Source organism: Pseudopodoces humilis, chromosome 20, assembly GCF_049639895.1.
Source record: "Pseudopodoces humilis isolate 2021_Gansu_Grassland_sample_001 chromosome 20, ASM4963989v1, whole genome shotgun sequence".
Taxonomy (NCBI): domain Eukaryota; kingdom Metazoa; phylum Chordata; class Aves; order Passeriformes; family Paridae; genus Pseudopodoces; species Pseudopodoces humilis.
The window spans coordinates 5,132,359-5,160,350 of NC_142219.1; the positions used below are offsets into that span (position 1 = coordinate 5,132,359).

Sequence of the window (27,992 nt, forward strand, 5' to 3'; positions counted from 1 at the left end):
GGAAAACTACAGGATTTACTTAAAACAATGTATTCTAAATATATTGATTTGCTTTCTAGTTGCTAAGCATTAGCTTTCTTTTTTTTACCAGATGTTTTCCACAGCCACGCAGACTTTTGCTTTCCCTCTGTTTGAAATGCACAAACGTAAAAGCAGGTGAACTGGAAAGAAAGAAACCAACCACAGGCTCCACACTTGTGTTGCAGAGGTGCCTTTTTCCCAGAAGTGACACAGGACCCTCTCTGCAGCCTCCCTGGCTCCCCTTTCCCTGGAGAAGCCATCATCCCCCTCATTTCCTCTGCCAGGAGCCAGAACCAATGAGGCATTTACACAGCAGAAATCCAGATAAAATTCAGTGTTGCCAAACACTCCTTCCCCACATCAATGGCCGTAAGGAAAAGCCTCAGCAGGCTCTTCCTATGGACACACTTCCATGGAAGTCCTTGGATGATGACTCAGGCCATGAGGCGCAGCAGTGGTCAGGGCTGTGCTGGGGCACAGTTGGAGGGGATTGTAAATCTCTGTTTCCCAAAGCATTCAGGATTTTCCTTTATTTGGTTTTTCAAAATGCTGGCAGCGTGCAGTTCCTGCTGCTGCTCCTTCCCCATATGGACAGCATTTGTCTGGTGTTTGCTCAGTCCCCAAGCCTCTGTTTACAGCAGCATCCTGCCACACACGACAGTGTCACAAGTAGCCACATCTGCTGACCCCAGACCTGGCACAGACAACAACCACCCTTCCCCAACATCCTTCCAGATCAAGAGACTGAGGCACTGAGAGAACTCATGCTTTAATAGACACTGAAATCACAAAGAAGAAAAGGCCAAATGCCTTAGCAATTTCAATAAAAATATGAAAATCTTTTTACATGGTAAATTTCATAATATAAAAAGTTTAATGCTGTCTGGAAACAGAGTTTTAATTTACAAAGAAAGTCCACAGAGGCCAAACATGGCTAACACTGCACACAGGGAGAGTGAGTGCTGAAGGGCTGCTGCTGGGAAGCCTCTGCTGACCATCCTCTCTGGGTCACCGTCTCCAGCGCTCTTCTGCAGCTGAGGGGACGAGTGACCACACACACACGTGCAGCCCTGCTGGGCAGCATGGCAATGCAATGAACCAGAAACTGCTCAAACCCATTATCACCATCCAGCTGAAACTACCAGTGCTTCCTAACAGATTCACAGACACCTCTGTGCCCCTGGATCTGTTCTGCAACTTGGAAGAGATGTTCACAGAACGAGCTTGCCCTAATGAAAGAAAATATGGCCTAGAGTGATATGCACAGGTGTAGCACCCCCTCAATGCTTTTTCCTTGTTTCAGTAAGGTATGATTAAACAGAAGGAAAACCAATATCAGGCCAGAGGTACAGGCTAACCAACAAAATCAAATTAAACTAGATTTTTATCACAGGGGTTGTTTACTGTTCCCATTTAGTTGGAGCTAAAGACAGTCAATAAAAAAAATCTGAAATCTCACGCAGTAAAACGTACAGGGCAAAACCAAAACATTCCATGGCCTTGGGGAATAGTTGCATGTGGCAGGTTTAACGTGAAAGTGGTTAATACCTAATTGTTATTGCTCACTGTATTACGCAGTGTTGTCACTTGTACCATGCACAAATACAACAACGACAAATGCATTAAACCCACAAGAAGGAATTCTAATAGCAAATGGAGAACATGTGATTTTCATTTCCTGAATTTCTCCACGTATTGGGCAAACCTGTTAAAACTCTTTATTTCCTCACAAAGGGGTGGTTTCTCATTCAGGAGGTGGAGGAGTGAGGGACAAGGTGTGCAGTGTCTCCCAGCCACGAGTAAGCATGCACTTCATGGCTCCTGGCAAGCCAATGGAAGTGACCTGCGCCAAGTCAACGGAGACCTATTTCCCAAAAGACTTGTTCTAGTGACACTCACCTTCCATATTTATACAACATCAAATTCCCCAAATACTGAACTTTCTCTACATCCAAACCCTTCCCTGTTTCTAATGCTCCCCCCTCCTTAAAAACAACAACAGAAGAACAACTGCCCCACACCCCCCACCCCAATTTAGCTCTGTCTGAAAGCTTTAAGCCAGCATGAAACCTGCTGGAGCACAGAAATGGGTTGTAACAAAATGGCAGCATAGAATTTCTACGAGTTAAAAGATCCTTTAGTTATGGAAGTAAACTACAACGAAGAGGCCTATTTCTGGCGTGTTATGCAGCACTATAGGGAGTATTTGCTGTTGCTATAAACAAAAAGCTGCCCACTTCCATCCTGGGTGTTCCTGGGATGTCGTTTCAAAAAGTTTATGCTGGTTAGAAACAGAGCAGGTCACATGAAGTCTCTCAGCAGTCCTGTGACCATAGCAAGTGGCATGATCAACAGCATCACTGTCTCCACAAGGGGCAGATGCTGTGCTGACTCATTTTGGCCCACTATTCTAAGTTTTTCTGCCAAATGACAAGAAGATGATGTTTAGCACCAAACCATCACAGGAAGATGTCATGTACAGACATATAACTTGCATCATAATGAGTTGAACAGATTTACTCAACTGTTCTGCTACATTGTGTACGAGTAGGTAACTACTCTTTCTGCACTGAAAACTTTGGTGATCCCCCCTCCTTTGTTAGCTGGCTCTAACAACCCAGCCCAGTATCCTTTGCCTTTAGTACTTGTGTTGATTTCTTGTGATGATAAAAAGGATGAAACCAGCAGACTCCAGAATATTCTCACAGCATGCATCTGATTATGCCCTGTAAGCTGAGCCTAAGCATTTTCATGTTTCCGTATCAGAACTGCATTCTCTGCCCTGCTATCATGCTTTTCCTCCAAGATCCCTAAGAAAATCACAAATTATCAGATCCATGTTTACAACAAGAGCATCCAGCCATGCTAAGTACAATTCTCTGCATTAGCAACGTACCTCTGGTACGTCCACAGAGCTGCCTGCACTCTCCAGTCAGCTGCAAGACTGGAAGTTGACTTAAGATCCAGCTAAAACTCAGGGCCTAATGAATTCAGCCTCACAACACCTCTGTGAGGTAGGTAGGTAAGTATTACTATCCCCATTTAGATAGAAAGGGAAGACGAGGCACGGAGAGGTGAAGTGATTAGCCTTCAGTCACTCAGCCAATTCTGGGAGTGCAGAATAGACACCAAGAACCTTGGTGATACAGTGCTCTGACTTCACAGCCTGTGAATAACTTGCGTGGATCTGAGCTCACGTGGCGGGGTCGATGCTGCCACAAGCCCACGGCTTCAGTGCATGTAAATGATCACTGGGATCCTGATCACGTCACTGCATTCCACAGCCACTTAGAAACCATCTCCAGCCTGCCCCTAACTCCTAAACCCCACCTAGCCTAGGGATGCTGACTGTACATATTGCCCTGGGGGAGCCCTTGGCCCCCTTTCCTCCACATGTCAGAGGGCACTCAGGTTCTGCATCCAGCCCCTCCGCTTGCTGCCTCTCCTTCTGGCTCCAGCTGTGCCAACAGCTGCTTACACTGGCACACCTGCTCCAAATGAAACTTGTTTCCACACCTGCTCCAAAGGAAACCTGCCTCCACAGCATGGAAAAGGTTCACAGACCTGCACTGAGCCCTGGCAATGATTTAGCAGGATCAAAGAGGGATTTTTTTTGGTCAGGTGATGTCTGAATCATACACACTGATGTCACATTCTTGCCTGCTGTGGAACAGCAAAATAATGTTCTGAGCTGTGGCATCTGTAATCTTTTCCTGTGCTCACTGAGCAGACAGAGGTGTAAGTACTGCCCAAAACTTGCCAGGATAAGAAGTTCACAATGTGGTGTGCCAGAGAGACCAGAGCACTCAATAAAACCAGAACTTGTCTCTCTAACACACACTACCACACACACAGGCTCACCTGGTTTGTTAGGCCCCAAACATTTCCTTTGAGCAGACCAACCAGCAAAGTCTCATCTGAGGGCTCTCCCTCCAAAAAAAATTACCTGAGATGCAGATTTTAGAATAGGGCACCTCTCTCCTCTTGTCTTTGTTTCTCCAGTCTCTAAATGATGCAACAGAACTGCCAGCTACTGCTGCTATGGAGTTTTACTGACAGCAGTTTCTGGTTTGGCCAACCTGGCAGAAGTATCTAGAGGCATGTGGTCTTCTCTGTCAGCCTTTGAAAGCAGTTGAGTAAATGGCTCATCTTTCTCCAGGCAGACCCTTGTACCTTTGTTCTTTGTGGTACACAGGAATGTTCTGCCTCCTCTCCCTTTCCTCTCCAACCCCTGATATGTGTAATTTCTGTACAAAAAGCCAGCTGTAAAACTTCTGGTTAAGAAATATGAGGAGGTGGCTTAAAAGCCAGTATTTAATGAACAGACAACCAGATGCTTTGCACCTGCTGCTGCGAATACTGAATACTACAAAAAACCTGTTATCAGGTGAGTGGCCAAGGTCCTGATAAGGGAAATGAAAACCCATGTGTGTGAGGCCGTGTGCCCCCACAGTGACAGCAGGCCAGCCTGTCCCATCCCTGGGCACTGCCAGATGAGGGCATGACCACGGCTGCTTAGCTACTGGTTCTGTTTCGGTAAAGGCAAGTGGGCAGAAGCAAATACTTCAAGACTGTAAGTCATCAGCTGGTACTTGGGACATTTCAACATTTGGAGGAAGGGAAAAATCTTCCTGGTGACAAAAATTTATACCCGTTCCCAGCTGGCAGCCTCAGGGGACGCACAGCTCCCAGAGAGTTGCCAGGTGAGGAATGAGCTGATGTCATGGCATTTGTGGTTTCAGGGTGTCTGTGTCCATTTGGAGGGATCTTCTGTGGCGAAGCAGCAAGGTGTTGCCCAATAGACAGGTCCTTCAGTTCCAGCTTCTCTGCACTTTCTTCTTTGCTGTGTCGTGGTGATAAATTGAGCAAGCTGAGGACATCTTTCTTAGAAGTCATTGTTCCAGGAGCTCCTCGGAGAATCTTTATTGGGCCAGTGGAGTGGTGGGGAGTGCTTTGCCAGAACATCTTTAAGTTGTGAATCGCCTGCACTTTTTCATCGATGGCAGCCAATTTTAATTTGTCTATGTCTGGGGCATCAGCTGGGCTTGAGCGAGCAGAACCAGCTGAGGAATAAGAAAGAGCAGGAGATGGAGTGCTGCCAGCAGGAGACTGATGCCCTGAGCTCGGAGAGATGTTTCTGGGTGATTTAGAAATGTGAGCACTATAAGGAGAGCTGGGGTACTTGAGTTTAAAGGGAGGCTGCTCAGTTAGGGACCCATGTGAATCACAACCTGGAGATGGCTGCCCACTGTACTGGCCTGTGCCTTCTCTGTTTGACATCTCCGATGTTGTGGGGCTGTTATAGCCAGAGCTCACCTTCTGAAGGGATGAACTCCTCGTTGGAGGCTTTGGTTTAATCGCAAGAGGTGAAGACTGGTTCCTCTGGCTGGAGCTGAGCGGGCGGCTGAAGGCGCTGGTCTCCGAGGAGCGGAACGCAGACACGCCGGCCGGGCTGGGAGCCCCCTCCTCTGAACTGCTGCTCTTGCTGATCTGGCTGCTGCTTCTCTGAAGACGTTCAACAGCAATGAGGTGACTCTGAGTTTCCTCCAGAATTTTTTGGGCCAACTCTTGTGGATCAAGCTTTGGATTACTGTCCTCCTGGGATTTGACAGTGCTGTCAGTCTCAGTGCTAGACTGGTCAGATTCCCCAGTATCAGAACTTGCAAGTTTCCCAACTTTTTGGAAAGGTGAATTTGGGCTGGGGATGAGAGTCATCTTAACAGGAGAATTTGGAGTACTTATGCTCCCTTTGGAGTTGATGGATACTTTAATGCCTCCGTTCTGACTAGTTTTGGGCTGTTTGTGGTCAGGGGAAAATTTTGGTTTTATGTTTTCTTGGTAACTGGCCAAAGGCTCATTGCTGATTATAGAGAAACCTTCATACTCTTCCTCATCTTTGCTGGCTGCAGTGGCTTGTGGTGACAGCTGGCTCTGAGCTGCAGACCTATGTGGATAGATATTTTTGGGCCTCTCATAATCCTGCCGTCCTCTGTGTCCTGCCCCATCCAGCATGTTCTCTGGCTTGGAAACAAAGCTCATGGAAGAAGCAATGGAGCTCAGGCTGTACACAGAAATGGCATCTGAGGCAATGCTGTCTGGACAGGTAGGAGAGAATGGAGGGTTTTGATACTGAGCTACAGGGTTGGAAACAGATTGAGCAGAAGCCAGTGACTCCAGTGATGAGGAACTGTCCAGGCTAAGACGCTTGGGCAGCTCTGTAGAATCTAAAAAAGAAAAGACAAGAGTATGTGCAACCACACCCCTAGATACACCATAAAATCAAATAAAACCAGGTAACATTCTATCAGAACTGAGAAAATGCTACAAAACATGCCCTCAGGCTCTATGTTGCCTCAGAACAATCAACTACTACTTAGACAAGGAAAAAGAACTGCACAGCCCAGGCAAGAACCTTTGTCCAGGTATCCTAGATGGAAGTTTTCAGTTCATTAGCATTTTATATCTCAAAACAAAGAATGAGTTACAGGTCCCCCAGTTGCTGGACTCTATCTCTATCTATCTATCTATCTATCTATCTATCTATCTATCTATCTATCTATCTATCTATCTATCTATCTATTTTTCTCAGACAAGTCTTTCCCATATAAAAATAACATTTACTCCAGTCTCTGTATCCCATTTGGTCTGTGTGTCACATGTAACCTCTGCAAAGATGTGAGTGTGAGATTTCAGCAGAAGCCATTCTGATCAAATCATCTGATGACACAAGAGAAAAAACACACTGAGCAGCTTTACCAAAAAGTGCCAGCAAGGATTGTAGAGCAAAGTGCATGGTCCTCCTGGTAGCTTGTTTCCCAGTTTTCAGAATGACCTCCTCTTGACCAACTTCACAAAGGTCAAAACCTGTAGTGGGACATGGAACAGAAAATCACAGCTCACAGAAAGACCCTCTGTCTCAAATAAGAGTAATCTCATTTATAACAGACAGAACAGAGAGGTATGACAGCCTGCAGCACCCTCAGAAGGATGACTTCACCTCTCATGTGCAGTTTATTGTTGTTATTTATTATTGTTTAGCACACCTTCTCCAGGTGTTGGGAGCTTTGTGGTGCTGTACTGGGAACACACACACTCATTAACAAATCACTCCTGTCAACACTTCTGTAGTGGCAAATTATTTGGAGTTGTCAGGAAATTATATACCAAACACATCTCAGGGGACAGTGTCCTACATGCCAAAACATTTATTATTAATTCCAGGTTTTCTCACAGAAATGGAGCTGAAGAGCAGAGACCTCGGAATTTGGCAAATGCAGGCTGGGCTGCAGGAGGCAGACAAATGGGAAGCTGTGAGTCTTATCAGTGCTTCAAGCTCCCACATGAAACACCAGCAATGGGTTTAGAGAGACAACAGAAATAAATGTTTTCCTACCTAGAGCTGCCAGAAACTCATGACAACCAGGCAGCCTCCAGAGCTGGACACTGATGGAGACCTGGATTGGTGCAGAGGGGAAATCTTGCTCCTTCTCGCCTGCCTGAAGTTGAACCAGGACTTGATGCAGCTGAAGACAGCAATACAGACATTAGCCATTCCTTGCAAGTCACATCACTGTTTCTCTTACAGCCACAGATAAGGCAATGCCCTTTCCCTGGACACCCTTTCCCTGGACACCCAGTTCAGCTGCTGCTCCTGAACAGAGCAGTGAGATGGGAAGGTCTGGGAAGAAGGACAGTTCAGGGACAGCAACGTCAGACAGACTGGAACAGCAGCAAAGGCAGGGACAGACCAGGGGTGAGGGCTGGGGGGTGGCCAGTGGAAACTGAGCAAGAAGGAAGCACAGCAGGAACATCTGTGAAGGGAAAGAAAAGGAAAGAGATACTCTGGGGCTGCTCACAGAAATAAAGCCCATTCCATGACTGAGCCATACTCCTTATGCAAAACCTAAGAAACTCATTAACTGGGCAGAACAAGTCATATGAAACCATGGAAGACTTTCCTAATATCTCCACGGCCTCCAGGAAAGAAGTTTCTCAACTGTGCCTAAGGGACAGGAGTAGCAAGCTAGAGAGAAAATGTGTTTATGAAGATCTGACACAAATTAAGATGCCAGGATCCCGTTTAATTCACCAACACAGCCAGGGCAGCAAGGATGGAAAGCCATTAATCAGGGATCAGCTAACCTCAGGACCACCCATCTCTCACAACCCACAAAAGCTTACACAGGCCTTTTTCCACAGTAGCTCTGTGGAGCAAATCCCAGGCCTGAGAGTGGGTGCAGACACGTTGCAGCACAGGGCATGGGTCTGCAGCGACCCCAGCATTTCACCCTGCACCGCAGTGTCATCCCCGTGCACATCATACTCACCATTCCCACCACATTTTTAACAGCCTTCGGGCAGCAGGTAACAAGAAAGGAAAAGAGGAGAAAAGAACATGGGTTACTCTGTGCTACAAAGTGCCTGTGCTGAGGAACCTTGCAGGGACACATCCATGTGTGAGCCAGCACCCTGACTGCAAGATGCTCTGTCCAGAGAAAGAAGGGAGCAATGCAAATGGCCTGAGCTGTGAATCCAACAGCATGGGAACAGGCAGCTGGAATCTGGGAGTGCCCAGCTCATGACAGCTGAGACACTTAGGCAGACACTCAGGCCAACCCACACTGGCAGGAGGCTGAACACAAAACAGCCCTTCTCTTGTTTCCTCTGGGACACAGTACTGGCATCATTGTAGTCAGAAATCCCTAAGTTTTCCTTGCACACTCAGTAATCTAAAGTTCTCACTTTTGTGGTTCCTACCTTCTCTTCTGCACTCAAAATAAGCGTTTCCTATCCAGTGCAGTCATTCAGGCTCCCACCTTGCTGCTTCAACTCATACCAAGAGTATCTGTTCCCCTGTGATGCCGGTCACCCACTCAGGAAAACCAAGGAGCAGCACCCACTGACTGAAATGTCTGACATTCTGCTTCTGTCTGGAACAAAGTCTGCTTTCCTCTGGGACAGGCAGAGCCCCAGCTGCTCGCACCATGAACTGCCAAGAGGCAGGAGAGGAAAAAAGCAATAACCACAATGTAGAGGAGAACTGCTGAAAGCCAACATGTAACAGGATAGACTGGTGCAAAAGGAAATTCTGCCAGGGGTCTGGGCTATGGAAGAAAATTGCAATATCCCTGCCAGTATTTATTCTGTGGGGCAGCAAGGAAAGGGTGAGTGTGTCTTTTGTTACTTGTGCACAGCCAGCTGAATGTTTTTCCTTGGGTAATTTAATTATCTGAGGCAGGGCAGCAATCATGAAGCCACTCCATTAGCACTCTAAGGCATTTTGAGCCATGGGAACGCTGTCCTGTCCTCCTCACACCCTGAAGACTTCGCCTCCCTTGGGTAGCCATGAGGGAGATAACCCTGAGGTTAACCACACACATCTCAGGCACTGATGAGAGCCAAGGCAAGAGGCAAAACACTGCCAAGGACACTGGTCACCAAGGGCATTGGAAACACCACAAACTCTGCTGCAGATCCTAACAGGATCCTATCAGGAATCCTTTCCTTGGAGCAGACTCATCCTAGTGGGCTGCCAGAGCCACTCAGCAGGTAACAGAGAAGCTGAGGCTCTTCTCTGGCTTTTTCTGCAGACTCCATGTGACCGAAGGAAGGGCAGCCCAACCACACAGAACCAATCCCAGCTCCCCACCACAGTATTGCCTGGAATGCTTCTGCAGGGGGAAAGGGGAAAGACAGTGACATATAGGCCCATTCCCTGTGTGAGTGTGTCCACGTACTAAAGCAGGCAAATGATGAAGAGAAATCTCATTACAGGAGCACTCAGGACAGTAAGAACCATGGAATGGAAAGCAGCCAGGCTGGTGGCGCAGAGAAAGGTCAGGTTAGGCTAGGCATGCTCCAGAGACGGGAGAGGGAAGAGTGTGAAGGAGGTTGAGGGAGCAGGGAGAAATCCCATCCCCACAGGTAGTACTGCCCTTCTCCTAAAGACCAGAAATCCTTCCCACGGAGCTGTGAGCACACACAGGAGCAGCACAGGCTCAGTGAGTTTTCTGACAGACCTTGCATTGTCCAAAGTCAACCATACCTTGGGACTCCACCAGATATGGTGGGCAATGAGCAGTCAACTGGGACTAGGCAGGGTGGCCCAACAGCAGTTAGGGGTCTGTTACTCAACACCCCCACACTGCTGTAGGGATCATGCTTTCACTTGGCCAGGGAGCCCCAGGGCCATGCAACCCAGTAACCCACCTGCATATTTTCCTTCTGGACACTCACTTTCATTCATACAAACAGGCAAGTTTAGAATTTCAACCCTCAAGTCTCCTAGCAAGCTCTGCGTTGATAAACCAGGCATCAACCATTCTGTGTATTTCTGAATTTACTGACCTGGGAAGAGTCATTTGGAACCTGGTACTGGAGGAATACCTCCCAACTCACCCTGTTGATAAGCTGCTCTCCTGTTTCTGAAGCTGTGATAAGTTTACAAAGTGCCTGAAGTGCAGGGTTAGGCAAACCTGAAAAACATCAGCAGAAACATCTGTATCTGTTTCTTGACTGCAAAAAATGCAACAAACCTGAACAGAATACACACTCGGCTAATTCCTAAAACCTCTCCCCCACATCACTGGACAGCTCTGGAAGCAGCAGCAATTTCCAGAAAGCAAAAGGTCTTCCCACTTTGCATCTGATGACAGGTTTCCTGACTGAGAGCTGGGAGAGAGGAACAGTCACATCACACTTACTCGACCCAGCAGCAAATGATTCTCATCTGTGACAAAATTTTCAGTTAACATTTACTTTTAGAACTTCTTCCCAGTCGAATACATTGATTTCATTGATGTAAAACATCCCTGCTTCACATGCTGACATCACAGAAAGGCGTGAAAGGCTGATGTCTGCCTGGTCTGGCCCACAGCTGCCTCCTCTCACCTAGGAGGGACTGGATGGTGGTGCTGCACTGCTGCAGCCGGTCCCCAGGGTCCGAGGTTGGGAAGAACACTGCTGCAGGGAGGCCGCTGGCTGGTGGGTCCAAACGAAATCCCACTGCTGTGAGGAGTGCTTGCCAGCCTGGAATGCCACCAACTTTATTCTCCACACTCTGCTGGGAGGTGTACATGGAGTTGTGCTGCCCGTTCTGGATTCGCTGCAATGATTTCTCCACCTGTGGGGAAATGACATAGCTTATTGTACAAGATGCTGTTACTGACTGCCTCTTTTTACACAGAGAAGAGACTGGAACAGCAAGCTGGGAGACAGCAAATCCAAGATTGATCCAGGCCTGTCTCACACGAGAGGACATTGAAAAGAGAAGCTCCAGTAACTCAGCATTCACAGCTGTAACATCACAGTGATGAGTGTCAATATTCTCTGGGACACTGGGAACAATAATGCCATAGGAAACGAAGTAGCAGTTTGTCTGGGACAGCTTCCTTTAAGCCTGGCAGCTGCATTTCTCCCCAAAAGATTGCTCACCTTGGGGTTCCAGATTGCTTATTACCAGACAAAGAGCGTGCAGCCACATGGCTGACAGGAAAGAGAGATGAGTGTCCACAACCCCCAGCAACTGGGAAGACCAGCAACACTCACAGGTTTCTATCATTCTATGGATACTTCACACTCCTGTGAGACCACAGATGATGCATTGGGAGGAAAAGTATTAGAAGTCATGAGTGATCATTCCAGCCACCTGGCAGTTGGCTCCAGTCCCACTGTTCCCTAGGACAGACTGGTGGCACAGATGGGGACAGAAGGGCCTCTTATCTTCCAAATATGCAGAGACAGCAGTGACTGGGCTCTGTGTTTCCATGACTGCCATGTTCGTAGCTATTTCCCTGTATAAACAATTAATCCCAATGCTTACCCCTTAAGCAGAAACCCAATTCAACAGCTAATGCAAACCAGATGGGTCTGAGGAAGATTCTGTCACAATACAATCTAAGATTTTGCTTACTTTGCCTCTTTTTGCACTGAACACTTCCTTAGGTGTCCAAGTCTTTCCACACTGACCCGGAGTTTTGCAAGAGGATACGTCATGGCAGGGGAGGAGGAATGAAGGGGTGTGTGTATATATATATATATATATACATATATATAAGTGGGAGTGGCTGCACATCAGGGAGTGGCTGCTGTTCCACTCATGCCCTCAGGTGAGGGTGTCTCAGGACTAGGTGGGCTGTGGTGCCGCTCATGGCTGTAATAGCGCTTCCTTTCCCTTACCAGATGAAGGAGGACACGCAGAGCATCCCGGGCCCTTTCAGGGTGCTGCAGGATCTCAGTCAGGGCCTGTCCTACCAGTGAAGAAGGGCTGTTCAGCTTCATATCACTCCCAATAAGCATGAAGCCTGCAGGATTCAGAGTGAGAGACAATCAATCTGTTGTTATGGAAAATGTTCAAACCAGACTCAGATGTCCTCTTCCCTCAGACCAGTGAATCATGGTCCACTGTACCCTGCACAGGGACATTCTTTTCCCAGAGCTGCTACCCACACCCTGCCCAGTCATGCAGACTGAACTTCCAGAAAGTTTCTAGATACTTCTTACTGTCCCCTGCTATTAAATCAATAGTGTCTTCCTGTTCAAGCAATCAGAAAACCACTGGATTGCAGCTAAACTTGTCCAGGCACACTGAAGGTCTCCTTGACAGCCACAGAAATCAACACAAGCCAACAGTGGTCACAGAACAGAACTGTGAAATGGGAAGTTTTCGCTGTCCTGGTCAGAAACCTGTCCTGGTTCATGCACCATTCAATGCCAGACTCCCCAGATGTCAGCACAAAGAGCTCTACATCTCCTTTCTCATTCATGCAGTGAGGATGCAGCTGCTCCTGGCTCTGGTGCTCTGTCCAAAACCCAGTGCCAAGGGTCAGCAGTGAAGTCAGGGACTGTGTGTGATGAACTTGCACAGTGCCATGGAAGGGGCAGTACTCAGACAGCCTGAGCAGCTGAAAGCCTCTGCTTGCTGGCAATGCCAAGCACCATGTCCACATTTCTTCTTTTCTGCCTAGGAAGTGGTCACTTTTGGGGCTTTTTAATGCTCTTTTCCTTCGAGACAAAAAAAAAAAATCTTGGAAGGAAAATAAAATCCCATCTGAACTGTGGCCAGTAACCTGTACTCAGCTCAGAGCTGGTACTACCTGAACCACATCCTAACGCTGGACTCAACATGCCTGAAATCATTGTCAGCCTGACTCATTTTAACAAGTTCCCACTCCTCCAGCCATCTGCAGTTCACACCAGAGCCATATTCACCACAGTTTCCTGAGCTAAATAACATGGTTCTGCTGCCTGTGCAAAAATCAATTTGGGGAATGCCTGCAGCTTTCAAAAACCAGGCCTCATGCCAGGAAGAAAAATTAGGTTATCTGTACGTATTCCTGTCACAGCACTGCTGAGCTCCAAGACTTTTTCATTCCAAATCTCAACATACAGATCACTGTACAAGGAGCTGACACTGCTGAGACATTCTCAACAGAAGCAAGGGAAACCTGTCTCCTAAAAGGACTAAAGGAATAAGCCCTACAATGTTTATGTCACAGAAATCACAGCTACTTGCTGCTGCTGCTTCTAGCAGCACTTCCCCTGCCTCCTGTTGAAGTGTCACTAAATTTTCCATTAAAAAGTCTAAATGTGTGCTCCAGCTGACTCCATCCCATGGACACAGGAAGCATGAGCCTGGAGATTTGAAACATAGAGAATGAATTGTTGTACTGCACTTTATTTCTTTCCAGTCATGAAAAACACTTCACCTCACAATTGCTTCTAATTATACCCAATCCATACCCACCTACTGTGCCCAGTGAAATGCTGATGAGTTCTGAGACACTGACATTCAGCCACACTCAGCTGAATCAGGGTCTGAGGCACAGGGGCTGGATTCTGGGAAAGCACAGGGCACACACTGCTCCCAATTACCTGCCAGCACTGCTCCTTGTTTAGCTCATGGTTTGGCAGCTCCCTAGAAACCCCATCTGATTTGTCCAGAAGAACACTCTTCCTACCTGCCCAGTTGGCTGGATGGGAGAACTGCTTGCTGCTCTGCACGGTTTTCATTGCTTCCCCGAGGGCTGCGCTGGCTTTCATCCCGTTTAAGAGAGAGGAGTAGAAGGCGTGCACAAACATTTTGGAAGCAGCCACAGGAATGGGCCAGAGTGACACAAGGACACATTGAGCCCCAGCAGCCAGGAATGCTCTTGTCAAGCCAATGACTCCATCAGAAGTGACTTTGCTGTTGGACTCTTGGTAAGAGCCAAGAACCACTAGCTTGACAGGAAGACGCAGATCCAGCACATCAGCTGCTGTAAGCAGGAACTCCTGGAGAGGGGGGCAGTCCGAGATGCTTTCCACATCACTGGCATCATCCTGCATCCTAAGAGATTCTGGGATTGTGTAGGGGTTCCCAAAAGAACTCTTGCTGCTGGCTGGGTTGCTGTCAGTGTTGGGTGTCAGGACCAAAGCAGCCAGTTTCCAGGAGACGTGGGTTGCAAAATGGACACATTCTGCCTGAGTGAGGGCACTCATGACTCTCTCTTTTGTTGATGAGCTGCCGACTAAGGGCTGGCAGCCAAGTAACTCAGATACCATATATGCTTCCTCTTCTGCAGAGGGCATAGGTCCCCACAGCCACCTGTCCATAACTGCTGAAGGGAGCTTGGGATTTCCTATCACAGCTGCCATTGAGGTAGAACTGGAGTAAGCAGGAGTATTCTTCCTCACATGGGACTACACAGAGAAAGAGAAAGAGAAAATGGGATTCAAAGATCTGGGTTTTATGGTGCTGGTAATAAAATATCCTGTCCCTTTGGTTCTAAACATAAGTCTGGTTGTCATAATTACAGGATGACTGCATTTCTTTAGTTTCTTCTGTTTAGATATTCCAAGGAACACCTCTGCTTGAGTCTGGTCAAGACTTCTATCCCCAGATCTTGGGTGAACAAAAAAGTAAGAACAGAAAGCAGCATATACAGCCCAGGTCCTTTTGAGGGCTGCAGCAGAGCTAAAAACATAAAGAAGATTCCAGGTTCTCACATTACTGGAACACTACCTGCAATCACTCCCCAAGAGGTTCCTCGCACCCGTTATTTCCAAGATCAGTGTCAGCACTGCCAGCAGCAGGTGCTGCAGGCAGCTGATACTGAATGGAAGGGCAGTAATGCTGACAAGATTCAGACCCTTTTGCTGTTCCACTGACTGTGCTTACCAGGGCAAACCAAAATGTGCCACAAAATGCTGCCCAGCAAGAGCAAATATGACTTGGTGCATTCTCCCAGAGACCTGGGCATTAGAAATGCTGCTGCCAAACCTCAGCATGAAGATACTTCTGCAGGATTCACCTGTGAGATTTGCTCTCCCTCATAGCTTTGGTGTCCTGAGACATTAGTGGCCTTCCCCACTCAGAATGCTAAAATGGAGATGAACATACCAGCAGTGTGACAGAACAGTCAGCTTGGCAAGGAAGCTCAGCACAGATCACAGACACCTACATCTCTGTAGTCTGCCATGTAGTTCCACACCCAGCACATGCAATTCTTTAGAAGAAGATACCTAAATAATCCAATCCCTTTGTCCTTCCTGGCATGCCTAGGGCTGTGATTTTGTGCTGCAGGAACTACCTCAGAACCTACTTCAGAGCTGTGGTGCTCAGCATGCTCCTCAAGCCCAGGGTGGCCTGTTTGTGGTTTCTGTTCTCATCTCTGGCACAGCAGGACAGAGCTGCTGCTTTCTGAGCATGTACAGGACCTGCACACACAGGACAGGTTCTGTGAGAGGGGTTTCATAAGCAGTGTCAGACCTTGGAGCTGGGGTTCAGTGACTGGATGGATGGCACTGCAATGAGGCTGAAGCGCTCGTAGAGGTACTCATTGGAAGAACTGCCCTTCAGGAGAGCAAAAGGAATGAGGTACAGTTCTCCCTCCAGAACCAGGATCAGCTGACGGTGGCGGCCAACAGGCCCACTGGAATGCATCAAACCCTGAAAAGAAAGGAGAGAGAATTAATTTGGCCCTTTCACTCCACCCGCATCCCTGCCTGCACTTCCCAAGCATCAGGCTCTAGTCTGACCCCATGCTGGGTTTGGAAACAGCCACATCAGGGCCACGCTCTGTGTGACAGATGAGCACATGTCCTGTGCAGCTGGAGTGCTGCTCACCTGTGCCCAGCCAGTTCCACTGGGACAAGTGAGCACTGAGGGCACTGACCTGTCTGCTCTGGGTCATCATCCTGGCCTCAGCCCAGTGGGGGTCAGCCTCACCCTGGAACTGCAGCTTCTTCTGCCCCAGCCTGAAACCTTGGCTTACCCCAACCACCTATGCCTTGTCAGTATTGTCAACACCTCATCCTTTGCCAGAGACTATTCTTTCTGATATTTCTAAATAGCCATTTCCTCTGAAGAGCGAACAATCTACAGACTGATTGTGTCCGTGGCTTCCACTTCCAGACACTTGACATTTGTCATCAACTCAGAGTCACCAGAAGGCATCTTTTGGATGGAAAAGTGAAGCAGAGCAATTAATCAATAGGGAACATGCAGCTGGACACAAAATGTGCCAACTGCTCCTTGTCCCACGTAACTGGAAATTTATTCATCTAGTGTATCATAAAACCAGTTTGTTTTCACTCCAGGAAAGAGTAACTTCAAAGAACTGAAATTTGCTCCAGCTGTAAACACTGGCAGCCCACAAAAAAAACAAGTATGCAGGACTAGATCCTTGTCTCTGGATTCTCAACACTAAATGGTCGCTAAGACCCCTTCCAATCCAGACTGGTCTGTGAAAATACCACACTTCAGAAACCAGCCCCAAGCTGTCTATTCTTGCTTTCCCACACCGAGAAGGTTTTGATAAGTGTCTGTGCCAAAAGCTTACTCCTTCCATGGGTCCTATCAGTAAGTCGTAGAGAGCACGGAGTGGGGGTTTGGTGAAAGAAGTCTGCCTCCTTTGAAGTGATGATGTTCCATCCTTAACAGGAGACATGGTACTGCTGAACAGGCTGGTCATGCTCTGACAGCTCCTGTGGGCAAAAGGCAAGGGAGAAGTTAGCTGCAGGAATCTGAGCTTCCCTGTGGCTGCCCTGACTTCCAACAGTGACATGAGCCAGGACCTGTCACCCAGGGGATTCTGCTGTGTAAGATGCTCCATGGGAGGACTTCAGTCTCCCATTCAGCTTCACACCTGAGTGAACAGTGACATTAATGGCAGGATGAACCAGCTGCAGACAGCATATGACACTGCTATGGAGCTTCTCTACACACTCCAGTGCCTGAGGTGCTGTTCCCAGTCGTTCCTGCACACGTTTGGGTAGCAGCCGTGTGCAGGCAGGCATGAGACCCACTGACAACTGACCACAGCCCAGGAGGATTTGCACTTGGGTTGTGCACCAACTGACCTAGTATGATATCAGAGGAAATGTGACAACAGGCAAAGCACAAGACATCAAGATTCTGCACTTCTGCCACTGCTGTGCAACACCTGGTGCCCATTTCTGATATTCCCACAGAGCTCTGCACATGATCTCCCGGCATCAGCAGCCACAAGTGTCTGCCCTGCTGAGGAAATGAAATTGCCCCATTCTGTGCTCACTAGCCCAGCAGCTGTGTTCCCCAGAAATGTTATCCTTGGCTTGGGGCCACAAACAATCATTTTATCTGGAAAGGGTAACTTTCCAAAACATTTTAGCAGGTGGACCTCAAAGGAAAGGAAGGGAGGTCTGGGACATACCCCAACCATTTCTGATACATACCAACACACAGACTCAGAAATTGCATTTTTCCCTCTCCTTCTCTCCTCAGCTGCTGCAATCAGCCTTCTGACACAGCTCATATCATGCCTAAAACCTGTAGTTTTCTTACCACCCACAAGGAACTTCCATCTTATGGGCATATAGGAATAACCTTAGAATGCCAAAAAAAGGCTGGTGTCTGATGCCCATACTCTCCAACCCAAGATTCCAGTGACAGGACGAGTATGCTGCTCAGACCTGCTGGAAACTTGTCTGGGGGATTTGTGCAACAGGGGATCAGCACAGGCTGATGAGCTGTGTGCTCCCCTCACACCCATCTGCCCTGCTTCATCACAGCATCTGACTGCAGGGCTCAGCCTTATGAAGCACAGATTTTAAAATCAGATCAGGGAAGAAAATCTCTGCAGGGATATCCCAGTGGTCCCTCAGGACCTTGTGCTCTGATCCACCCTGAGTGGCTTGTTGCCAGCAGGCAGCACTTGCCAGCCCCACAGCCCATGTTCAGCGATTGTTACAGTCATTTACTACAGGGAATGAGGGCTTGATTACTCCAATCAGCAAAGCTCTCCTGCATCTTGGGTTTCCCAGCCAAGCAGCTCTAGATTTATTTCTTCACCACTCAGACTGCTTTTTATGAGAACAAAACCAAGGAAGCACCATAAATCTCTCACATCTCCTGCCTCTGCATGTGTGTGTGGGTGTGTACACAAAGAGTGAGCAAATCCACAGGGGAGGATGGATAGATCTCTTGTGGCAAGCGGAGCTGACCAGGAGCCCTGGCCAGCCCATCCTTTTCTCCCAAAGAAGCCAACAAAAGGCTCTAGGTGCACTGATGATTTCTACCTTGCTCTTGCAATGCAGAGGTTCCCCTGATGTCTGAACAGTGAAATCTCTCATTTGGAAGCCTTTGCTCAGACTCTGCAGTGCTGCTGATTTATAACCCTTTGTACAGGCAGCCTGGCCTGCAGCAAGCGGAAAAACAGCACAAACAGCCGGGGCTTAGCTCCGTTCCCTCCCTTTGTCTTAGAGATGCAGGAACAAAGCAAAGCCTCAGAGAACAGGGTCAGACTGACCTGGCTGACCACCACCATCACAGGTGCTGGCTCTGCCTGCTGAGGATGAGTGGCTGGCCTGGGCAGAAGGAGGGGTTCATCCCAGAACCAGCACGGAGCTGCTCCTGCCTTAGCACTAATTAGGATTTTGGACAAGTCAAATACTCCCCATGGCCAAGCACAGCCATTGGGAGTGCTGGAAGTCAGGCCTGGTGCTGCAGGGTCTGACAGCCTCGGGAAGCTGGATACCCATCAAGCCTTCCTCAAAGAGACTCTTCCTATTAAAGATGCAGCCCTAGATCCACATTCAGGATCTTGACACACACACACACAAAACAGCCAGATCTGAGCTCCCTGTGGATCCTTTCAAGGATCCACAAGTATCTCCAGAACCCACCTGTGGTTGCAAAAAACCCACAGCCCACCCCAGCACTCTCTGCTAGGGTGGTCTGCATCTGCAGCACTGCATCCTGGAGGGCAGAGAATCACCACAGAAAGGATCCCCAGCCACTGCTGTCCCATCTGCCTGGGCTGGCCAGCCCCCCAGGGATGCCCCCATCCCTCTGCTCTGGAAAAGGTCGGCTGTATGGCTCTCTAGGGCAAGTTGTCAGGCCCTGAGGGCAGTAATAGGCTCCAATGATCCTGGTCAGCCTGCCCTACCTAAGAAGCAGAGAAAATAGAAGCTGCAAGAAGACATGAGCCAGTGTGCCTGTCTTGGTGGCTGTACCAGTGGCATCCTCAGCTCAGACAGCCGTTGCCCTGTTCTGAGATCACCACAGTGTTCCTTCATTGCTTCTTTCTCCTACAAAGCCCATAACCTCTCAGAAGTTTCCTAGGTGAACTGCTAACCCTCCAAGTTTGCTTTCCTAAGCAGAACTGACAAAAAATCCTGCTATTCTGTGCTTAGAAGCACCTACCCTGAATTCGAGGCTCAGCAAGCCAGCTGCAAACAGATGTGGCAATGTTAGCTCCATCCCCAGGTCCCTCTCCAGAGGCAAAAGGAGAGGGGCAGGCAGGGAGGCCAACCAGCAGTGTTCTCCTTACTTTTCCAGCTCAGTGCTTATTGCAAGGACATCACACACACAGCTGTTCTAATGTTTCCCCTGCTTCTCTTCTGAGGGTGCTTTTAGTTAAGTGCACAAGATGCTCCATCCCTGGGCTGCTCCTAAGAACTACAAACTACTTACTTGACAAGACACCTGAGCTAAGCTCCTAGGTCAGGATTCAAAGTAATGTATACAGCTCCTGTGGAGCAGAAAGACAGAGATGCAGCATGGTTGACCCCTGCACTGCTCCTGAAGATTAGCATTCCCTGGAACAGAATCACATCCTACTTCCCTCTATAATCAGAGGGACAATCTCCTCTCTTTCTAAGCCTGATAAACTGGCAAAACATCTCAGCAACTCTGGGGATCTGCCTGTGTGATCCCAAACTAGCAAGTACTCACAGTCCTTCATCAGTGCAGCAGCTTGAACAGACATGCTTGTGGATTCTGAGAAGAAAACCAGGCCAGCTGCTGGTGCCAGCAGGCAGCCCCCAGTTCCGTGGGGATACTGTAACAGTTCACAAGCTCCAATGGTGGCTCACAACACTCTAGGCTGATCACATTTGCTTTTCCAGCTGAGAAAGGCCTAGGGTATCCTGTGCTCATAAACCACAATCGAGCACAGATCCAGTCAGAAACCCTGGGTTGCATCACGCAGCCACGCTGGAAAAATTCTGTCTTCAATTTTCTTTCCAAATGGTTGCCCTAATCCCTAATCAGCACAGTCATGTGAAAGGCTGAGAACAAGTTGTAAGAAGCAGAAAATGAGTGGAGACTTGCAGCTAGTACAGTCCTGTAACTCTGGAAATGCAGCATATTCCCATCTAATTGGTACAACACTTGAGTTCAACAGAAACCTGTATTTCTGTAACAAGTGTGCAGGAGAGAGCTCCAAGTTCCACATCTCACACACAGCAGGGACAAAACAGTGCTCCCCTGCAACTGCCTGGATTCTCAAAATCAGCACTTGGCCAGGAGAAGAGCAAATTCAGAACAGCTGCTCCTCTAGACAGTCATCACTTACAACTGGGACCAGTCCTTGCTGCCTCTCCCCTTGAGCACTGGCACTGGCTGCACCTGAACTTTCACTTTAGAGAGCAGCCCATCACCAAGATATCCCCTGCTTGCTGATCCCTGCAGCAGTGCTACATTCTCACCTGTTCAATAGATTGTTCCTGCTGACCATCCTCAGGAAGCCAGTTGGATCAGTCATTGAGTTCAGCTTGTTATTCATCTCCTCAAACTGTTGGTCCATGATATCCCCAGCTTCACTCTCTGTCTCACTGCTAGCACAGGCTCTGGGGGGGAATCAGTGAGATGAAGGGGTCATTGCTGAGAGAAGAACCAACAGCTTGATGATAAATGCTCAGCCAGTCCAAGCAAAAATGTTTTTCAAACAGAAGCTCAAACAATGCTAATGCCAAATCTTCCCTGGCTTGCCTTTTGTCAGTACCAGCCTCATTTCCTCCTCTTCTGGGATTCCTTAAGGTTTAGTGAGTGGCACACACACGTGGGAGTGCAGAGCCCTTACTGTGCAGTGCAGGCAGGGACTTCTAAAGCTGCAGCACAACACTGCAAAGCTGAGTCTGCAGGAAACAGCAACTCAACCCTTATCTGCCTAAGAACACGTGTGAGCACTTTCCAGATCTCCACAGTCTGGAGACTTCAAGCTCCACATACTTCCTTCACTGGTGAAGAGTGACATAGCAGAGGGAGCTGTGTTGCCATTCCTGTTATACAAAGAGGGAAAGCACAGAACAATTTACTCTATCAATGCCCTAAGTGCAGCAGCAATACAGAGAAACTGCCCAACAATTCTAAATTCCCAGTCTCCTGACATTAATATCTAAATTTTCTCCATGCAGTTGGAGTGCTCATGGTGGGCTAGGTTGGGCTTAGTGAGCATTTTGCATGTGAATCATTCTCTCTATTTTGTTTGCTTTCATTGTTAATATTGCTGCTGTTACTGTTTGTTTCCTTGTCTCATTGCTGTTTCCATTAAACTGTTCTTATTTCAACCCGTGATCTTCACATTTTGTGCCTCCAATTCTCTTCTCCAGCCACCAGAAGGAGGGAGAGAGGGGGAGGGAGCAAGCAAGCTGTATTGGGGTTTGGAGAGTCCCAGTGGGAGAACTAAACTGGGGAGTACCATTCCTAAACCACAACAATGGCACATCATAAACCTTGGAATCTGTACACTTAAGATAAACCTACGATGCTACATGATGAAGCCTCCTTGCATTTAATTTCTGCTTCTTTTTGGGGCCCTGACAGCTTGAAGCCTCTCCTCAATGGTATGTTTCCCAATAAAGAGGACAGGAATTAAATGAACATACAACCCATACTTGTGTAGGCAACTAGAGCTGTACCTCTGCTGCTGTATGGATCATGAATCTCTTGTGAGTGAATTTCCGGGTCAACATGATTTATAACCTGCTAAGTCCTGACAAAAGCCAATCACTTCATGAACACTGAAATGGGGACAGCTGAACCACAGACAGGGGATAAAAAAAAACTACATAAGGGAAAAAAGGGAGAAGAAAAGGTTGTCAACAGCTTCTCCCTGCACATTTTTCCTCCAGCTGAGACATGCTCAGCTCTGAGTCCTGGCACAGTTTGGAGTAACACTCACAGCTCCTTAAAGAGGCAAAAATCTTGAGTTCATGAACCCAAGAGAGCAGGTCACATGCTCTCCCTAAAGAGAGCAGAGTCTGTTCTGACACAAGTTCAAGCAGACTTTAAAATCCCTTACACTTCTTTTTTTTTTGCAAGAATGCGCTACTTTGAGGATTAATTAGACCAGCTGAAAAGAACCTTTCTAGCAGAACCTGAGGGCTGCAGTGTGGAACTGAACATCCTGTGCATCCCTTCCCCTCCAGAAAGTGTGAAGACATGCTCTGGAGACTCAGCAATACCTCTGACCCTGCTCACAGCAGTATGGACAGCACCAACTCTTCAACCTGAACCCCAGAGCTCTCCAGCCAGCCAGGGACTGAGCAGTCAAGTTCCTTCACATGTGCTGAGCATATTCACACCCTGCTGCTCTCCGGTGTTGGGCAGAGCACTGGAGCTGGGACTGAGGCTGGCAGCTTCTGCTGGGGCCCTGGGGGGCTGAGGGGAAGCACTCCAACCACCCAGGGAAGAAATTTCAAAGTAGAAAGTGATGTTCACCCACATGGAACAGCCAAGATTTGTTTGCTTGGTTCCCTGCACGTGATTTTGACATGGGGAAAGAACATCTGCCTATGATCGTACCACACTGGTCCAAGGATCTTGGAGACAAGCATTAAACCCAGAATCCTTAACCAAAAACATACCCCTACCATTACCACACAGTGAGGAAGAAGCTGACATCCCAGCAAATTAAAAACTCATCACAGAACCTGAAGACTGAAGGACTGCCTTTGCCAGGAGGAGAATCTGTGGTGACAAACAGTTAATGAGACTAAAAACTATCTGCAAAACTGCTGCATGAGGTCCAACTGCAGATTTCAGTTATGGATCTTGTGTATCTGCATGTCTGCAGGGTAAGGTTCAATAATCAACATGTGGGATCTAAATTATTTACTCAGCTATAGCCACAAGCCATATTGGGGGGTGGTTAGAATTCCTATGGTATTTGCAGTTTTTCAAAGCAAACCGTTGAAAGAGAATTAATTACACTGGAAACTGTAAGCAGGAAGAAATCTGTCCATATGCAGTCAGACATGGCACCTGCCTCCTTATCCAATCTACGGATTCACCACACAGCCTGTGTGTTTGGATCTTATTTGCATGTGCATAGAGTTGTTTGGTAGGAAAATAATCATGGTCACAAAAGCAAAGCCATTTTTTTGCTGCTGCACTGAAAATTTACCCCTTCTCTGACTCTCAGTTCTCAGATTTCTCAGCCAATTAGCTCATCCCAAAACGTTATAAATTCAGGTGGAGAGCAGAGACCAGGATGTTAGACCCCTCTGATCCCAACTCACCTCGTGTAGTAGGAATCCACTCCCAGAGCCTCCCGCACGCTGGAGATGTGCTGCTCCAGTGCCGAGTTTGTCAGCATCTGCAGGGCCACGCTGTTGGCTTCATGGAAGTCCCCAGCATTTTCTGTCAGGCTGTCACCCAGATAATACTCATGGAATTTCAGAATTCCTGCAAGGCACCAGAATCAGGAGGTTATTTCTGCAGGGCTAGAACAGTGCTGCCAGCAGCTGTCTAAGAAGATGGCACAGCCTCAAGCATTTGGCATTTCCAGCATAACTGGGACAAAGTATTCAGGTCTCCACTGAACTTCCCCAGCATCCCCAGCTTTGTTTTTAAAATCTAGATTTGTACTTTGCAGATAATGGCTCAAAGGCATAAAGACAGAGAATAGCTTTTACAAGATGCTCAGAATGCCTCTGCTATTGCAGCACTCATATAAATTATAAACCAGATCTTCCATACAAGCTCCTGCTAGAGTAATTCACATTTCAATCGATGCACATGAAAAATACCTATTAACAGCCTCTGAGCAAATTAACTGAACACACAAGGCTGAACAAGACTGTTGTTACTACAGCAGAACCTCCTCACATCACACACTGTGATTTCACTCTATAATAAAGGGAAGAAGATGGATTAAAGCACAGTGAATTATTAAAAGATAGCATTTCACAATGGGTAAACCAGATAAAGGCCACTTCCTGTTTTGCTGAGAATTCCTCTGCTACTGCAGATAAAACCTTCCTGCTTTCAGACTGCTCTATTCTTCCTGATATAATTAATTCTGCAGCCTGTGATCAACAGTAAAAGGCTGCTCTGGATGCCTTAGCAGCATCAATTATTACACCAACTAGAGAAGAGCAGAGGAACAAAGAATAAAGCAACTCCTCCTGCAGCAACAGCAGCAAACACAGCAACAGCCAAGAGGTTCTGAGCTCCCAGCAAAGTTTCTTGAGAAAAACCCCTGAAGCACCACAGCCTGTACCCTTCCCATCACCTGACAGAACCTTCAAAGAGACAGTCACAAACCCTGGACTCAAACACTGCAATTGCTTTTCTCCAAGACTCACTTTGGGCAAGGAGGAGACTGATCAAGAAGCCCAGTGGCGTATCCTATATAATTTTAATACATTCAGCCTGATAGTGATACTACAGAATTATTGGCATTTTACTGTCCAAACTACAGGCCTGAAGAGCCAATTAGTGCCTGGATGCACAGCAGGACAATCCCATCTTACACTCAAATGTGCAACATTGCAAAACGCTCCCAAAAAGTGTCTCTTCCAACCACTGTCATCCCATCTAAGTCAGGCATGTGTGAGTGCTTCCTTCCCTTTCTGAAGCATTTTCCGTGCCATCTAAATAGTGCTTTTTATCTCTTTAGCTTTGTCATGATGAAGGGCTGCAATTATTAAATTATATCCAGAAAGAACTTGTTAAAATTTACAGTCATCACTTTATTAGATAATGAATAACAGCTGTCTGCAAAAAGCAATCCTCTTCAAATTAATCCTCCTTGCTCCTCTGTGATAAGTGTTTCCACATTCATGCGAGAATCAGGCAGTTCAATGGCGTATCAGGAAGTGGGGATGCCCTTCTGTTTCTGCAATCCACTTCAGTGAATAAATGTCAAAAGCTTTTGGAAGAATAAAGTATAGAACTGTAATTAAAGTAGGGATTCTTATGCATAGAAAATTCTCATAGAGCCAACATACTTGGAATTTCATTACTCTTCTGCTCTGCCCTGTGGGAAATATATATAGATTGGAGGTTGAAAAATTAAAATATTAAACATGTGAAACATTTCCATCTCCAGGTGAACATCAAAGTCCTGAATAAGCACTTCAGAATCATTACTGCTGTAGCACAAGCCACATGGGGGGCAGGGGGTGGCTGTGCTGTAGCCTTTAGTCTATTCAGCTTTAAATTATTCCTCCCTACATTCACCCAAATACATTCCTATTCTCCCTTTGCAAGGCCTGTTCCCAAGGCTCTTTTGTCCAAAAAGGAGCTCACCTGCCCCAGGAGCCAGCAGCCAGCTGTACAGATAACCTGCAGCCAGTGAGTAGTAGAGAACAAGTCCCCTCTGGCCATTCACAGTCTCCAGGACCTGATCAAGGGTCACAGGAGAATAGGGATCTGAGTCCTGCTGCCCAGTCTGACGTTCCACGAGCAGGTCAGCAAAAGCCCTCGTTCGTCCTCTCTCTGCTACTGCCAGTGCCTCATCATGGTGACCTAAAAAGACAAAGTCATGTCTCAGACCTGACACAAGTGTGGTCTGCAGTGCCATGCTCATGGAACAGGGACAGTTGCTATCCCAATCCCAACAGAAACCTGGGGAAGCAGTATCGCCTATTCCCCAAAAGAGCAGTCTCTGCACTGGAAGACAATCCCACAGAATATATCTGCTGCAGGCAGTTACACAACAAGCCACAGAAAGGCAAATCAATGGAGGAAACAAGGAAGAAAAACCAAAGGCACCCCAAACCTAAAGACAGATACCCATATTGCTGTCCTGGAACAGAAATGCTGTGCTGTGTCAGACAGCTGTGGAGGAAAGGACATGTCAGTAACTACGACCCCACAAGTCCTGCTGAACTTCTGGCATCAGCCTGGAGTTCCACCCTGGCATCTGAAGGCATCTCTTACCCAGACTGACAAGAACTCGCTGCAGGGCCTGATAGGAAGATGTCTGCAGGTCGAAGAGTGACAGCTTGTAATCCGTGCTCAGCTGCACCTCGTGGCGGATGGTTTCAAACAGCGCGGAAGCCCGGTACAGCTGGGAGGGAAAACAGCCACAGTGACTTCCTTATGGACACTGTACAGAGCACTGGCTGGGAAAGCAGGATGATCCAGGGCCAGCATCCCCTCAGGCTGGGGAGCTCTGGCTCACACCAGACATTTTCTTCCCTGAGAACAGGAATCGCCCAGAGGACTTGGAAGACACAAGCCCCCCAGCACGGGGCAGACCATGGTATACCTGGTGCTGGGACTCCTCCAGGTTCCCACTCGCCCAGAGGGAGAGGCCGAGGCCATGACGGATTTTTGCTTCATCTTCTCTGCGTCCCAGCTGCTCTGCCAGCCTCAGTCCTGAAAAGGAGTCAGAGTGAGAGAGTGCCAGAGGGGAGAAGGGGCTGTGGCCTCAGTCCCATGGGGCTCCTGTGCAGGCAGAGACAGCTGTGGAGCTGCTAGCACTGGGACAGAAAGCGGGGCAGCACCAGTGGTGGGATGGTGAGCGGGGCAGGGACAGCACCAGGATGACCAGTGGGGCAGTACCAGTGCTGGGCAGCTGCTGCCAGCCCTCACATCAGCACCAGCATGAGAGGTGACAAACACTTCCATGGACTGACCCCTCCCTAAGTGAGGTTAAGGCACCATCCCCCAAGACACACTCAGTAAGCCCCTATCAGAAAGTTCAACTTTTAAACCCTAAAAGCCACACAGACAAACAAAATCACACTGAACTGTCAAACACTGCCAGAAAAGACACCTCTTGCCACATTCCTGGCTTGTTTCCCATCAGCTCTCCCCAGCTCTCTGGCAGGCTCTGCATGGTTTATGTGCTGAGCCAGAGAAGAGGGCAGGGGCCTGGCCTGAATGACTTGGAGCTCGTTTCACTTCCAGCAGCACATTCTGTGCTGTCCCTGCTTCCACACACTCCAAACCTCTCGCCTTGGTGGCCCCTGCTGACAACAGGGACACCTCCTCTGAGGCACCTCAGGTTTCCCCCAGCCTGGGAAGCAGGGTCCTGGCTGTCACCACACAGCTCAGCAGCAGCTAGCATTCCCAGGCTATGCGGGAATTCTGCAGCACACCAGGAGAAGGAGCTGTGTTTCATTTCTCCCCTTCCAACAGCATACTGGAATCCTGCCAAGGTCAGTTTCATGAAAACCAAACTAACTGATGTAATACATCCTTCGGCCTCCAGCTTCATGCACTCCAGCTACATTGCTCATCTGCTGCATCAGAGCCCATAGCTCAATCAGCTGCTGCCTGCATGCTGCAACCCTTGCAGCAGCACAGCTCCCAGGCCAGCGCTGACCCAGCACTCAGCAGTGGCAGACAGCTCCTGGACACCTCAGGCTGAATTTTCCTTGCCTCTCTATCAAGCAGCACTTGTTTTCACTCAGACTTTAGAGAAACTCATCCACTTTGTCTCACTCCTAGGTGAACACATAGGAACAGCCAGGTTCCAGCAAGGCATAAATCT

The 27,992-nt window shown here is 48.0% G+C and overlaps 1 protein-coding gene across 4 annotated transcripts in view; it reads right to left on the bottom strand.

Moving 5' to 3' along the window:
• Window positions 1–771: 771 nt before the first annotated feature.
• The window catches only part of TTC28 (tetratricopeptide repeat domain 28), a 104,868-nt gene continuing 77,647 nt past the window's right edge, over window positions 772–27,992 (bottom strand). For 3 of the 4 annotated variants that reach the window (XM_005524337.3, XM_088064800.1, XM_014253836.2), the window contains 14 exons: window positions 26,763–26,872; window positions 26,432–26,561; window positions 25,799–26,017; window positions 23,785–23,950; window positions 20,971–21,111; window positions 16,842–16,986; window positions 15,770–15,949; window positions 13,980–14,700; window positions 12,199–12,323; window positions 10,912–11,143; window positions 10,420–10,496; window positions 7,415–7,544; window positions 6,778–6,885; window positions 772–6,245 (listed from right to left, as the gene is read on the bottom strand). In XM_005524337.3, coding sequence (XP_005524394.2) covers window positions 4,624–6,245; window positions 6,778–6,885; window positions 7,415–7,544; window positions 10,420–10,496; window positions 10,912–11,143; window positions 12,199–12,323; window positions 13,980–14,700; window positions 15,770–15,949; window positions 16,842–16,986; window positions 20,971–21,111; window positions 23,785–23,950; window positions 25,799–26,017; window positions 26,432–26,561; window positions 26,763–26,872 — 4,106 coding nt within the window. In that variant the 3' untranslated portion in view covers window positions 772–4,623. The remainder of the gene's footprint in view (window positions 6,246–6,777; window positions 6,886–7,414; window positions 7,545–10,419; window positions 10,497–10,911; window positions 11,144–12,198; window positions 12,324–13,979; window positions 14,701–15,769; window positions 15,950–16,841; window positions 16,987–20,970; window positions 21,112–23,784; window positions 23,951–25,798; window positions 26,018–26,431; window positions 26,562–26,762; window positions 26,873–27,992) is intronic. The other variant, XM_088064801.1, reaches the window with a different exon arrangement.